At 33.4% G+C, this 15,124-nt stretch overlaps 1 protein-coding gene across 3 annotated transcripts; it reads right to left on the bottom strand.

The window, feature by feature from the left end:
• Nucleotides 1–3,515: 3,515 nt before the first annotated feature.
• Nucleotides 3,516–14,346, bottom strand: LOC134238832 (dynein axonemal heavy chain 6-like). 3 transcript variants are annotated; one of them, XM_062720946.1, is made up of 17 exons: nucleotides 14,222–14,346; nucleotides 13,526–13,809; nucleotides 12,999–13,196; nucleotides 12,530–12,641; nucleotides 12,236–12,277; nucleotides 11,450–11,585; nucleotides 10,877–11,024; nucleotides 10,410–10,532; nucleotides 10,042–10,176; nucleotides 8,780–8,918; nucleotides 8,273–8,408; nucleotides 7,695–7,878; nucleotides 6,422–6,493; nucleotides 5,223–5,413; nucleotides 4,372–4,475; nucleotides 3,921–4,041; nucleotides 3,516–3,647 (listed from the first exon to the last, which is right to left on the bottom strand). In XM_062720946.1, exons 2-16 carry the CDS (start codon nucleotides 13,799–13,801, stop codon nucleotides 4,007–4,009), a joined length of 2,031 nt encoding a protein of 676 aa, XP_062576930.1. In that variant the 5' UTR covers nucleotides 13,802–13,809; nucleotides 14,222–14,346; the 3' UTR covers nucleotides 3,516–3,647; nucleotides 3,921–4,006. The 3 variants fall into 3 exon arrangements, with proteins under 3 accessions (XP_062576930.1, XP_062576932.1, XP_062576931.1); XM_062720948.1 differs by lacking the exon at nucleotides 6,422–6,493; XM_062720947.1 differs by lacking the exon at nucleotides 12,236–12,277.
• Between the last annotated feature and the right edge of the window lie 778 nt (nucleotides 14,347–15,124).

Raw genomic sequence — 15,124 nt, 5'->3', positions numbered from 1 at the left:
TTAATAATGTAGATATCTATCTGACAGATGTCTGTCCACTATTTGTTTAGGAAATGTTAAAATCTATAAATTCCAGAAAATATACAAATGAAAATGTGGAAAGCAGAGTTTTTCATATCTATTTTATCTTTATTATTACAAGATTTTTGTAAATTTTTAATTTTTTAATGAAATTTTTACCATTGAAATAGGGTTTAAGATGCCTGAGAAACTACATCTACGTTCTTGTGCCTTAAATACTACGTACCTTTTTGAGGATGGCCTCGAGACTGGCCTCGGAGCTGGCCTGGCCTGAGATTTCCTGGAGGGCCTCTCCACTGCGGAAGGCATTGATGTCCACGAGTTTCCCCAGGGTGAGGGGATCCTCGGGGGTGAAGTGGTAGTCCAGAATCTGCTCTATCACCTCCCAGTGACGCGGCTTCAGGGTAGGGTTACGCAAGTCTGTGATTACAGGCAACTGAAAATAGGAGATAAAATGTCAGGCAACACAAGTAATAAAAGAGAATTAACTCACTAATCGCTTCACATCATAAAATTACCTTTTCCTTTTTTTCTCATAAAAAATTAAAAATTTTAGGGAAAAACTTGAAAGTTTGCAAGTTGCAACACAGAAAACTCTAATAACATGCAGTTGAAATGTATAATTGATGGAATTGGCAAGATTCCAGTTCCCCAAGGCCAGGACTATTTCCTGAGGTGCAGTCAATAATATATTTTTACTTACTGTTCATGAAATCAATCTAACTGAATACAAAATATAATTTTAAAAGAAGTCACTTATCCTATTCAAACAAAAATTTATGCCTTGCAGTCAACATGAATTTTCCTACCCTGTCTCTCATGGTTTCCACGCGTTCTTTCAGCATGGGGACAACACCATTGGGTGGCAGACCTTTCTCCAGCTGCATCACAGACTTGGCAAACTTCATGGTCGTGTTGTTCATCTGCTCTGGGTCCAGGGTCTCAAATGGAACCTACAATGATATTAATTTGAAATATGTTTATCATCTGTTTACATGCTCCTGCCCTCGGTATTTCCAATGTCTAAAAATTTACTAATCAATATCTAGCTAAAACCAATATGATTGAAATTAAATTCACATTAAGAAATAACTCTAAATATCATCTGATTTATCAAATTTATTACACAACAATTATTGCTTTTACCAGCTAACCCTAGGAAGAATGCATTCTCTTTTTTTTTTTTTTTTTAAACTTTCCAACCCCTATTCCCCCATGTATTCCACTTACATTCATCCACTCATTGATATGGCCATCCCACTCATCAATGGCAGTCCACAGCAGTTCCTTGAGCTTCAGTTCTGCGTGGACTTCCTCCAGAGCATCGTACTTGGTGACCTCGACCTTGAAGTTCTTCTGGTAGGACTTGTAGGTGAAGGCCTGTTTCTGTAGACCCTCTATCTGGTTCAGCATTCTCTTCAGTATTCCCTGGACCTTGTCTTTCTCTGCTGTGGAATCCAAGATCAATGGGTTCTGAAGGGAAGGCATTCAGCGTGAATATTGTATATTATATGTTTTACAAAAAAAAAAAAAAAAAAAAATTCAAACATACTGCAAAAATTATGTTCATTTTTTTTTAAAGCTGAGAATACTGTAGTATTTGTGGATATATTTGTGTAATTCCTAAAATAACCTAAAAAAAAATTTGGAAAAGAGGATTGCTATTGCAACTATGTTCAAAAATATCTAAATCTTAATTTTTCATTTCTCAACCTTGAAAAGGTAAAAAAGGTTTAAAAAACAACAACAACAAAGAATCATTTGTTTTGGAAAGCATTCCTGCATGCAGTATTCCAATGATTATCTCCCTTACCAAACCTCTGGATTATCTCCCTTACCTCTGGATTATCTCCCTTACCGCTGGATTATCTCCCTTACCTGAGCCTCCTGTTTGATTTCCTTGACTTCCTTGCCCAGTTCAGCTATGTCCTTATCCAGGTGTGTACAGAACTTGTCAATGTTGGCATCTCTCTCAGTCAGTGACTTATCTATGGCATTCCTTACTCCTGTGATGCTGGGGTTCAATGTCTGTCAAGTAATTCAAATGAAACATGACAGAATATTCCGCAAAATGTGTGTATTTAGGCTTGAAATCTAAGAAAGTTAATAGGAGTTTCTCAATAATTTAATAACATATCTCAATAACCCCACCCTTTCTTTCTCATGAAACACCTACTATTGTCTTGAATCTACTCATACAAAGAAATATGAAACTATAAGCAAGAAATTTAAATACATCAAAATTCAAGTCAATTTAGTATAAAGTCAGTTGACTTCTAAACTTTCTGAATCTAAGTCTATGGAATCCCATACCTGGTATACAGCAAAATCCTCTGGTGGTGTAGGGACATTATACTGCTCGATTAATTCATACATATCCTTAACAATCATGGCTTCCTTCTCCAAAGGATCAATCTGTTAAAACAGATAAAAATCCTAAACTTTAGGAATTTACACTGTAAATTTTCTTATGAAGAATTGCTTACATTATATATTCATGATATAAAAAATTAACTACAATTAAAAAAGTATCAAAACTTTTTTAAAAATTCCTATGGTTCCTCCTGCTTTCTTGTTCAATTTTGCATCTTTCAATGCCTTGCATAAGTCTTGTTTTAGGCACATTGTCTTGCAGCAACTTACTGTGAGTCAACTTAACTTACCCTGACTTGAATGTCGTCCAGGAATGTGAGCGAGTTGACAAACTCGATTGTGGTGGTGGGTACCACCTCCAGTTTGAACTGAGCGTCCTGTAACTCTGCGATGAGTCTGTCTACTTCTTTTCTGGCCTTTACTGGCAGCAGATCATTAATGACCTGAAAATTGTTAAATTGTAAATTTATAGTTTAATACACATATTAAATATAAAAAAAATGTTATACCGAAACTGTGGAACTTTTCAATTAAGGCCATAATAAATAAATTGCTAGATTCTCATCCGAATTTTTTTTTTAAATCGAGGCAGGTGGGCGGCTAATTCAATTGGTGTAATTTTATCTACAATACCCAAATAAAAGTCAAAGTATTCAATTGAACATAATCACCAATCTTTTTCAACCAATGACCCTTGTTTAAAATATATATGCATGTATTACAGCAATTACCATCAAAGCATGTCGACTTTCGAAACGAAATTAAAACAAAAGTAGAATGGTAAATGAATACCGATCCTGATCAGAATTAAGACGAAGAAAAACAGAAATAAAAAAATCAAGGCGGGGTAAAAAAAAAAATTTTATTATGGCCTAATGGTCATTTTGAAATCTCAAATACTTGGTTACCTAAAAAAATTATTGACAATTCCTCTAGGACATTTAAGTTTGACTGCATGTGTATCATGTGTACGTTTGAGAGGAAATACAGTGTATGAATGGAATTCAATTAAATGCTGAATTATGCCAAGTATTAAAGAGTACAGCTGTATATTGGCAGATTTTGAACATGAATTCCAGATGAATTGTAAATGAGACTTACATCCAGACATCGTATGGGTGAGGGATTTAGCAGACTCTTCATTTTAGTTCCGTCTATAAGCAGCATTCCGATTGGTCGCTTCTCCTTGATGACCTGGGCCATTCTCACCTGTCCGTTATACTTCTCTAAGGCCTCAGTAAAGAAGGCCACATCTAAAAAAAGTTGAGTATGTTAAGTCATAAATGCATTCAATATTACAATTGGCCTATGGAATGAATGGGAAGATTTAAAGCTATATCATTTATTTAAAATATTAAAATATATTATGTAGACTATTAGAATGTCATTTGGCTAGAACTTGTTCAGATTTCTCGAAGTTAGTCCAAACCAAACAAATAAATCAAATCATCAGATTGTATCATTTTAGCTGGTACATTATTTGTTTTAACTAGGGCATGTACAAAGGGCAGTAACTCTGAGTTTACCGTGCTCCTGAGCTCGCAGTGCCTCTAGATCCAGACTCTCGTTCTCGCGGTAGAATTCTCTGTGAGGCTCGAATGTGTCAGCATAGTTAGAGGCAGCATTGAAAGCTGCTGTGATAGAGTTCTGTAAGAAAAAGATTTCCTCATTGAGTATGACTTAGTGCAGTTCACTCAAAGTGTAAAAACAGATACAACTTCATGTAAATTGAAAAATATTATAAAAAGGACCCAACACCCTTATACATATCTTGATTTTGATTTTTCGTGCCTATTTCAAAAATGGTCATTTGTATAAATTTCAAGTAGAAATACAAGATGAAAGTTTTGACTGATTATCAAGACAATAATAATTTCAGAAGTTAAATTCATGAAATGAATTGAAATTTTGACTTCAGTCTATGTGATCTCATGAGGCCAGGTATTTTGTAGAGAGAAAACTAAACATTGTACTGACCCTGATGTCCGCGATGATGCTGATGTTTGTCGTCTTCAAACATAGTACTCAGACTCGGCCCGTCCCCGCATGTCTTCTCCTCAAACTTGTTGTTGATGATTGGGCTGAAAAAAGAAAATCACTCAATGTAGCATCAATAATTGTATAAAAACATTTAGAACTTTACATGCATCATAAATACCTTAACTTTCTTTTTTCAAAATTTGATTTTTTTTTTGGCATAAAAAAAAGTTCAACATATCCTATTCCTTTCATTGCATTCAAAATACATTATATATATACAGTTAAAAAAAAATTACATTATTTTTAAGGGTTTCATGGAAAATTGGTATTTCTAAAAATCCATTGTTAACTTTTGTTGCCCCTCCGTCACCAAGGCCATCCTTAAAAAATTTTTTTTTTGCGGTAACGCGCCTCATCATTTTAGGTGTGGATAGGTAGGTAGGCTTATTTTTTTTTTTTTTTTTGAGACAAAAAGTCAGAAATAAATTTAGATTACATAGAGGTATTAACTTTTTCTTAGATTTCACCTTACTAGTCAAACAAGAAAGTTAAAACATTCTTAATGAATTCAATCTTTTATTGCTCATATATCAGAACACATCAGATTTTTTTTAAAAACAGTCAAAAATTTTATCACATTTGATATGATAAAAATGGAAAATTATTATCATATGAAAAAAAAAAAAAAATTTTGAACCAATAAAAAAAATCCAGTAGGGTGGATTTTGGTGAGTCAGTCGCGTTACCACAAAAAAACATTTTTTTAAGGATGGCCCAATGGTTTTCACAGGATAACAATTTTACATGTTACCCTAAGGATTATGTGATAATTTACTGTGTTGACTTACTGAGTGAAGGCATCAAAGTAGTTGTCAGGTACCAGGTTCTGTACTGACAGCACAGCGTCCTGGAACTTCTTGATGACCTCGGCCAGACCCTCCTGGAAATCGTCCGAGTCCGGCGCGAACAACAGCTGATTGGGCTCCAGGACGAACTCCGTGATAAACAAGGGAGGCAACTGGTGACCCTCCTCATCCTCCTGTAAGGGCAGATAACTCTCAAATTACAAATCTGAATTCAATCTGTGAATTTTTATCTGCCTTTTGAGATTTTTAAGCAACATTAAGTCTTTTTATGCTAGTGTTCATAAACATTTTTAAAGTTTTACACATTTGATATGAGTTTTTCATGAAAATTATTATCATATGATAATGACTATTAAAATAAAATCTTTTTGCTTCAAAGTTAACTAGTTTTTGAAAAATTCAAACTTTAACAAAAGTCACAAACATTGATTTGAAAAAAAATAAGTTAAACATAAAATTTAATAAGAATAAATAAAATTTAAAAGAACTTCACCATGTTGAAATTTGAAATGCCAAAACCAAAAAAAAAAGAGGAATATATCTGTACTACCGAGTCCATGTCAGGTGAATCATAGTGGTAATACGAGTACTAAAGAGAAGTGTGGAGGACATGGCATTAAAATTGAAATAGTAGCTTAAACATTCACTAAAAATACATTCCTTGTTACAGTAGTAAAATGAATTTATTTATCTATTCATTAAATAAATATATAATTTTTGATAAAATTTTCATTTGGGCTCTTTTCTGGAAATAATGTACATATAATTTTTTTCAACTGAAAGTGTGAGACATATATATATATAATGGACAAACAGATGAGTTATTTTTAACAGTTTTCATTGATTAGCATAATTCAAACTACACTAGACATTAGCACATTGTGTTGTTAATATGTGAATATGTGAAGACATGTCATAAGTTAAAAGTGAAGACATTTTAACATTAAAAACAGCCTGCAAGTAATAAACCTGTAACCTAAAATAAAAGTAAATTGATATCCCTTCACCTTGTCAAAGATCTACAGTCATGTAACTCTAATAAAATCTAATTCTTATATATAAGCAGGGAGATATGTGTGCTTAAAGCATAAAGCAGAGGATAACTATAAATAGATCTATCAGGAAAAGGGTGATAACTACATCAAAAAAAAAAAAAAAAATAAGGGAGATAACTCTTCTACCTGCTCCTCATGTTTTCCCTTTTCCGCTTTCTCTTTTTCTTGTCGCGCTTTTTCGGCTTTTTTCTCTTCTCTCTGTAAGGGTTATACGCCAGCCACATTAAATCAGGGATAAACAGATTATGTCAATTTAATATATCTGCCTTGTGTGATCAGTGTGGCTTTTGGCTCAGATTCTGAAAGAGTAACTATTTGGGGGGGTTCCTACCTTGGACATAAAGACAATCTAAGCGATTGAAATGTCCATCTATGAATTAAGTGCATGAAAAATCACACAGCTTTAGAGGGATGCTACAAAAAATAAATAAGGTTATTCAATTTCTATTTATTGTTAGATAATACTTTTTGATAAATAACCAATTTTTTTTTTTTTACAAATTAATCATGAAAGCATGGTTTTCATATCATTGTGAAGCAGGGAATTCAATGTTTTTCAATATTGGTGATCTGTTATTACATGTGTATTATAAAAAAATCATTAAAGCTTTATTGCATTCATCATTAATTAACAGGCAAGTAAAATTTCAAATCAAACTCAAAAGAATTACCCCCCCCCCCCCCTTCCCCTAAATATGTATTTATTTCGTTTGGTATGTAAATCATTTTTGTTATTGATCCGATCATTTATTGATATTTCTTGTACAGCTCAAACTTTTTTAATATAGAAATAAACATGCTAGGATACTTTAAGCAAATTTACAGGTACTCTGCAAGGCAGTTAAATACACAGAGATGTTTACACATTTATATTACAAACATGCAAATAATTTTTTTTATAAATGAAGTAATTCACACTGCAGATAATTAAGACCACACAAGTTTTACATGCTAGTACAAGGGATTGCCACACAATATTATACACATGTATCACACACTGCAACGAGAATCTGATTAGAATATATAAAGTCATAGGTTACGCACATATACAATACATAGAATACATTACTCTAATAATTATTCAGTAAATTAGTGCAATGGGAAAAAGTCTAAACCAACACCCCACCCCCACCCCAACCTAAAAATGAATGACCAAGAAGAAACCAATTGTTCCCATTATTCAATTTTAATGAATTCTGAAAAAAGTCTTTTCTGAAAAGTTTTCAAGTAAATTAAGTAAATATAAAAGAAAAAAATCCGATAATTTGATGCAAAGCATTCATGCCACTTTAGAAATTCCTATTTGCATAACATTCCAGCTATTTATCCCCCCCAAAAAGTTGCAATCAAGCTGAATCAAGTCCAGATAATATCCGGATTGACTCCGCGGATTACTCACCGTCTCTGGATCTTCCTTCAGTTCGTCGGCCGCCTGTTTTGCCTCCTCCGCAAATGCCTGGATCTGTTCTAGCGTGGGCGTGCTCTGGAGTTGTTCAGACAGGTAGTTCAGGAGCGTGGACACAGAGTTCACGGCCAGAACATGCATCGTGTTTACAATCAGGTAGTCAGCCAACCGGATAAAACTGTCAATATCAAATTTCTCAAATGAAAAGTACTTCTTAAAAATGTTTCTGGATATTTTTTTTTCATTTTTAAAATTTTCTTTGAACAAATAAATAACAATTAGCAGTTGAACTTTGTTATCTTCACCACTGATATCTCAAATATCATGGATATGTCAAAGTGATTCAAAAGTCCTAACGACTTATCCTTTAAGTACAATTTTACCATTGATATTAAATCCTCAAATACCTTTCTGTTTTCCCCTTGATTCCCATGTCAATGGTTACTTCAAAAGCTTCAACTTCATACACATTTTTTTTTAAATATTAAGTTTAAGAAAATATAATTCAACTTTAAAAATATTAAGTTTAAGAAAATATAATTCAACTTTAATGATGTGAATAGTAAGGTTACCAGGTGAGGCGCTTGCAGTGGGCCCTCTTGTTGGCCTGCTCTGTGTACGTCATCCTGTCTGGGGCCTCCCCGTAAATATCCATATCATAGTTACTGGGCATCATGTAGCTAGACGAGGTACCAGGGGCCATGTCACCTAGAAAGGTCAAAGGGCAAATAGTTATACAAATCACTGAAAAGGTCAAAGGGTATAGAGCTATGGTTCAAAAGGTCATAGATCACTAGACTAAAAGTTAAAAGCCAAAGGCCAAAGAGTTACTGAAGAACTGTAATCCTCCTTGCTTTTGCTAATAACTGTTAAATCTTACCTATTTTACATGCACTGGGAGACAAATTGTTTTTTGACATTTTTGAACATGATGTTTGATTGCACAGTATTGAAGAGCATGTAATAAGTAAAAATGGGAATGACATAGAATGTCAGAAATCACATTGAAGAACATATTGTAAAAGTGAGGGAAAGGACTTTTTCCACTGTATTTCATCTTCTTTCTACGGTTTTCTTACCCAGTCCTGGACTGTTGGCGCCATCGTCTGCCATGTAATAATCGTCTGGAGTGAAGCCCGCCTCCAGGAGGGCAGTTCTACAGGCTGAGCGCACCACCTCCTTAACCAAGTCCCGGAACTCTGACAATCTGCCAGCCACCTTAAGAACAAAATTACAATGTAATAATGCAGGGTTCGACATTCGCGCTCGTCACCTCGCCATTTCCACCCTAAAATGATTTCGGACGACCTGATTTTCAGTCTGGCTCGCCCAAATGACGACCTGGGACAAGTTGGGAATATTTAATAATGATGTTTAATATTTTAAACTAAACTTCATAAGACCCTGAAAACATATTTTCCTGTAACAAAAACAACCCATTCAACATGTTCAAATTGCAGCCGCAAAGATTTTTTCTCCTGTCAAATCTTCGTTCGATCAATCAGCTGATGCAATTTTTACTAAAAGTCTTTAATAAAGTATTATTTGAGATATAAAAGATGCCAACTTAGTCAACAATCACCTTAAATATATAGAGTAATAATCATCGTTGTAACATCTTGCATTTCCCCTACAACTTTCTGATCATAATAATCGTTTTCTGCTGCTAGACAGCCATTTTGGGTGTCCACTGTAATGTAACACCTGATTAATTCAGTCCAGGGTTATTTGACCCTCTATATTTAGGCCTTCATGGCAAGTGAAAATGAATGTTTTAAGCTACAAACTTCAGCTTTCAGCATGTCTGATTCTGCTTATACTTTTAATTGTTTGATAAAATACTAGAAGACAACTTTAAATTCCAAAAATGTCTGGTTTACATTTTTTAATACAAAAACACAACTTCTATTAATTATCTTAACAAATTTTAAACCATTGCATATTAAGTTTTGTTTCAATTGATATTTTATTTGGACGACCTGAAATTCATTTGGGCAACCTGTGATCATACCAAGGTTGCCCAAATGGCGAGACCAAATTTTGACGAGTGTCGGACCCTGTTAAATGGATATAAATAGTATGGGAGTTAAAGCCATTACAGTTTCTTTTCATTTTACTCAAAAAATTTAAAGAACTAAAGCAATATTATTTTTGACAACTTTCATACATCAAAGATTTGTTATATAAAATCAGTCAATGACAATTAATTGATGATAAAATAAATTGTAATTATGCAATGAGAATTATTTGCGAATTATAGAAGATTGTGCAATCCACAGATATTTCTGGCTTATATAATTTGGTCAGCATTTATGTGAGTAGTAGTGTAATTTCCCAGTACCTCTGTGAGCTGAGTAAACTGGGCCTCTCTGAACTGTGACAGGGCGTAGGTGTTCCCCTTCTCCACCTTACACAGACCCATGTCACTGATACGGTGACACATCTCACGCACGTTCAGCAGGGCAGGTCTCAAAGACTGAAAATACAAAACATATCACACACATAAAGCAGGGCAGGTCTCAAAGACTGAAAATACAAAAAATCTCATATAGGTTAAGTAGGGCAGGTCTCCAAGACTGAAAAAATCTCATGTAAGTGCAATAGATAGCTCAACTGAAAGTCTGTTTTAACATCTTCCAGCTGTGTACAGTCTTAACGATAGAAATGGAAACACTTTTAATCATTACGATCAAGAATACAACCACTGACCGGGTTGACAATAAACAGGTTTTCATTGAGGGCCTTAGTACACTCTGTGATCTTCTTTGTTCTGACGTTCTTTCTCCAGACGTTAAATGCCTTCCACTTCCTGAACAGCGCAAAAGTCTTGATCTGTAAAAGAATATAAACAAAAAAATTATGTTTGTTTCTAGTTTTAAAAAAAGAAAAATAATAACATTACTGTTTTTTTTTAATGTAAATGTTGTATATTTCAGTATTTAACAATTCAATCAATTAATATAGCCTTTGAAAATTGCAGAGTTGAAGCCAGAAGAAAGTGAACAATAATTGATGTGGCAATAATAATCATCAAGCAGAACTCTACATTTAAACCCTAAAAACAAGAAAAGCTTGCTTTAATCAAACACAGCACTGTTTCAAAAATTTCAAGATTTTTATGACTATGAGTGCTGTGTTAAGTTTCCAAAAAAGTTTTTTTCAGAAAATCAGCCGACCTTGATGATTTTCTTGAAGTAGTTGTACTCCTGTTCCCAGCGGTCCAGGGTCACGAACTCTGTCTCGTCGTCGTTCCTCATCCTGGTGACCCCCTCCTGACTGATCGTACAGTAGTCAGCGTGGTTAATGTTCTGGTGGTTCACAACCCTGGGGAAAAAAGTATAGAGTTTATAGGAAACTCCTTTGTGTATTTATCAAAATGTTTTTATGGTCTGAGGGAAAATTTTTGTAAAAACTGAATTTCAGTTGCTTCCAACAAATAAATTTTTGCTGGTGATGATTCTTCATCTAATTATATTTTAGATTTTCTATTCATGATCACGTGGTAAACTCATAGCTTCAATATGTGAATTGTCCTAAAAGCATATTATGTGGATTGATAGACAGATTGTCCAATCATAAGATGTTTTCTTTTCAACATCATTGTAAACAGAATTATAAACAGTTTTCTTTTCTGTATGAAATATGCATGGCCCTAACAATACCAGCATTGTAGGAAAGGGTAGGGAGTGTCCTGGTGATGTCCCACTAAATGAGATCTGCACAGATTAGTGATCTTAGTACTTAATTACCTGAGGTTATAATAGTGATATTTGACTGAGGATTTGGGTACATTTGGACTCAGATATAAGAATCCTATTCTCTTGTCTTCCTTGGTCAGTCTGATGATTTCATCAGCATCATTCAGCCCTTCATGTGTCTCAGCAACTAAAATACAAAATATGACATAAATTCAATTATTTTTTTTTAAAAAAAGACTTTTTTGTGGTGACACTTACAAATTAAAATTCATCAAGTTTGAAAATTCCTCGCAATTCATAAATAAAATTTGTTTTTGCATTTTGTGCTGAAAGTTGTTGCACAAGTGATGTTCAGAAAGCATGGAGGCATCTGCATTAATATGTAAAATGATCATAAACACAGCCCTTCCAATGCTACATAGACCGCAAATCAACATGTAGTGTGGCAATGCTGAACAAAAAAAAAATTACTTTGCAAATGCAAACAATCTTGTTTTTGTTCCTAACCAAAACTTAAATTACAAAAAATAGAACAGAAAATATACACATAACAAATATTTAAATCTCTGAAAAAAAATATATTCAAAGATGTGAAACTTAGACCCTTAATACTTCCTCTACTTTAAGACACTGTCCTTCAAGAATCAAATTAATAATAATATATATAAATAAATATTATATCACAACTAATCATATAAGTGTAAAATCTTATATACCTCTTCTTTGTGTCTTAAAGTTCGTGAGCATTTTCACATCTTTGCAATCAAAACATAAACGTATGAGCTTGTGCAACCTTTTCCGATTGAATGAAAAAATTCCTTCATATTTCATACTTACGAAACAATGGCAATTTGAATTTTTCATACAGAGCTAAAGAATCTGAAAATCATTTATACCTAGTATCTAAGAAAAATAAAAATTCATACACACTAAATTCCAATTTATAAAAGATGAAAACTTCTCTTTTTTCTAATGTAAATATTAATAACAATTAATTTTGCATCTGCATATGTTATGATCACATAAATTTACTTTGTTTTTTGTAAATTAATCACAGATGTGCAAAATCATTTGTTTGATAATGGTGCATCATAAATGAAACATTTTCCTTTACTGACACCCAGTACTTACTTTTGGCTTTTGTTGATGCTGGCATTTTGGGGCCAGAAGTGTGGGCCTTACCCCGGGGGGAGACCGGCTTGGGCTCTGAGGGGGGTGTAGGAACTCGTAAAACCATGGAGGCCTGGATCAAGAAAGTATAAATTAATTAAACATGTAAAGCGAGTGCAAGTAAAGTATGAAAATGTACATCAACTGCAGTAAACAAAGAGACTGATTTCTACACATATGATCTATATTTAAATTACTTATTGGAGTTATTGCACATCATTGCCTCCACTTCTATACATAAAAGAATTTTTTTATCTGTCATTTCTCTGTAGTTTTAAAAGTAATTATCAAATATAAGGATATACACTAAATTAACACTCCAAAACTTCTTGTTAAACATGTTTGATTTTTCTACTGCATTACAAGAATGGAAAACTTAGGGACATGGAACATGTAAATAATAAACAACAAATTTTAAAAAAAGGCTAACCTGTTTTTGTTGTAGGTCGCCCGGTAATTCTGGGAGTGGGGACTCGGGTTTGTCCATCGGTTCTACAGAGCCAGCTCTCTTCATCTTCTTGGCGGAGGGTTCATCCTTCTTGAAGACTCCCTGGGACTCCAGTCTAATTCTGTTCTGATTCTGAATGTAAGTCGGGTGATTCCTCTCTTGGTATTTTTGTAAACTTGGCTGAAATTACAATACATTAATTCTTTATTTAATCTGGCCTTCATCCTATTAAAGTTTAAAGTTCATGAGTGAATAGATAAACCTTTCATTAGACCACTATATCATTCATTACAGAGGGGTGCAATGATATAATTTTTCTTCATAGCGACAGATTTCTGTATTATAGAAAGTTTAGTTTTTATGAGTGAATGGAATATTGACCACAATAATACCCATTAGAGAGGGATGCAATTATATAATTTTTCTTCATAGCGAAAACATGTAACACACAAAATACAGATTTCTGTTGTATTATATGATACTATTGAAATCCCCAAAAAAGTATATACCACTGGTTCTAATTTTGGTCCAAGGGGAGCAAAACTTTTCTTCATTTGGGATTGTGTGACTCTGTTGAATCGTAGAGCCTTAGTATTCACTGCCGCTTGCTGGGGAGCAAAGGATATCAGTCGGGATTTTAAGGATTCTGGGTCGATACCCCTCAACCCCATGGGCTGACTAGCTGTCATTTGATCATTATCTGTTGCTCCATTCATCCCTGACCCATTCATGTTTGCAGCATCATTCATACTCCTGTGGAGACCATTTGTTTGTCTGTAGGCCATTTTGTAACCTTTAAAAATAAATTGTTAAATCATTGAAATGGGCTTAAAAAAGACAAATTATTATGCAATAGAAATTATAAATCACCATTGAATAAAAATTCATTATCACTGAATACTGCCAATATCCATTTTTGTATACAATTAAATAAATAGAATAAGAATTTAAGATGATACTTATAGATCTTTAAAAAAAAAGCTTGGTCAATTTACCTTTAAAACAAACACTGAACAATCCAAAAATTAATTGCAATAAATGTCAAACCAAAATCTGGAGTTACCAATTACTCATACTTGTGTTACAAAAACACGACCCCCTGTCCTGTATAATCGGTTTGAATTTTTGGCAGATATTCAATTATTGCACACAAAACAAATTAATTTAAAGCAGAAACAAAAATTTTATATATGTATAATAAATACCTTTTGTATTATTATCCACGTTTATTCAAGATCTACACGAATAGCTGTCTAAAACAGCTTATTTTTACAGCATTTTTGCCACCTGATCAAAAGTTGATACACTTTTTGGCGGCCATGTTGCTTACACATTGCTTGGCAACATGGTAGATTTCTCTACTTTTTAAAAATAAAAAATATAAATTTTTACAAAATTAGCCAAACCTTTTTTATAAGGAAAATAATGTGAGTCTTCTAAAAAATATTTGTATAAAAAAAATATTTCATGTCATCTCGCAGTAACGAGAACAAAAATATTTATTTTTAGATTTATTGACAAGGTGAAGGTCAATTGGGTTCGAAGACGGTGAAGTGAAGAAAAGTTAATTAAGAGGTGAATATTTACGTTTTTCTTTCATAAAACAAATGTTTCCCCGGATCGAAATATTAAAATTAGGGTTTATTGTCTTATTTACATATGAATTGCTCATAAAGTAGACTGGAAGTGAAGAAAATCCCTGATCTGTCCCGGCCCAGACTACTGAGCAAGCCAGAATGTTTATTCTGACTCATATTCCCCGAAAAATCGTTTACTGGGTGTGATATTTTGCAGTGTTTTGTTGCTGTAGCATAGTCATGTTATTGCAGGAAAAAGCAAATGTTTTGCTATTTTTTGACAGTTTTTAGTTCAAGTTTATTATTATGAGGTGTTGTTTTTATGAAATTAAAATTATCTTCATTTTGGGAAAAGTTGGATATTAACCAAAATTCACTCTCTCTTTGCTTTTCTCTCTCTTTAACTCTTTTTGATAAACAAGGAAAGGGTTATGTATTTATGAAAGTACAATAGATTTGTAATTACTATCTTTGAGTGATGATGATTACGGTTATGTCTTCTAGGTGGCATGCAGTCGCCAGTCACATAGT

The sequence above is a fragment of the Saccostrea cucullata genome, unplaced genomic scaffold (assembly GCF_032062105.1).
Source record: "Saccostrea cucullata isolate Sc308-1 unplaced genomic scaffold, CSIRO_AGI_Scuc_v1 ctg257, whole genome shotgun sequence".
NCBI lineage: Eukaryota > Metazoa > Mollusca > Bivalvia > Ostreida > Ostreidae > Saccostrea > Saccostrea cuccullata.
This window is presented reverse-complemented; position numbering and strand designations above follow the sequence as displayed.

What these genes read in the sequence shown, in the direction of transcription:
- LOC134238832 (XM_062720946.1), bottom strand. Translation starts at nt 13,801, where the DNA reads ATGGCCTACAGACAAACAAATGGTCTCCACAGGAGTATGAATGATGCT. An exon ending in ATTCAAATTGCCATTGTTTC is followed by an intron (nt 11,586 to 12,235) that starts GTAAGTATGAAA and finishes TTTGTATTTTAG; the next exon opens with TTGCTGAGACACATGAAGGG. An exon ending in TACTTTGATGCCTTCACTCA is followed by an intron (nt 4,476 to 5,222) that starts GTAAGTCAACAC and finishes TTCTTTTTTCAG; the next exon opens with CCCAATCATCAACAACAAGT.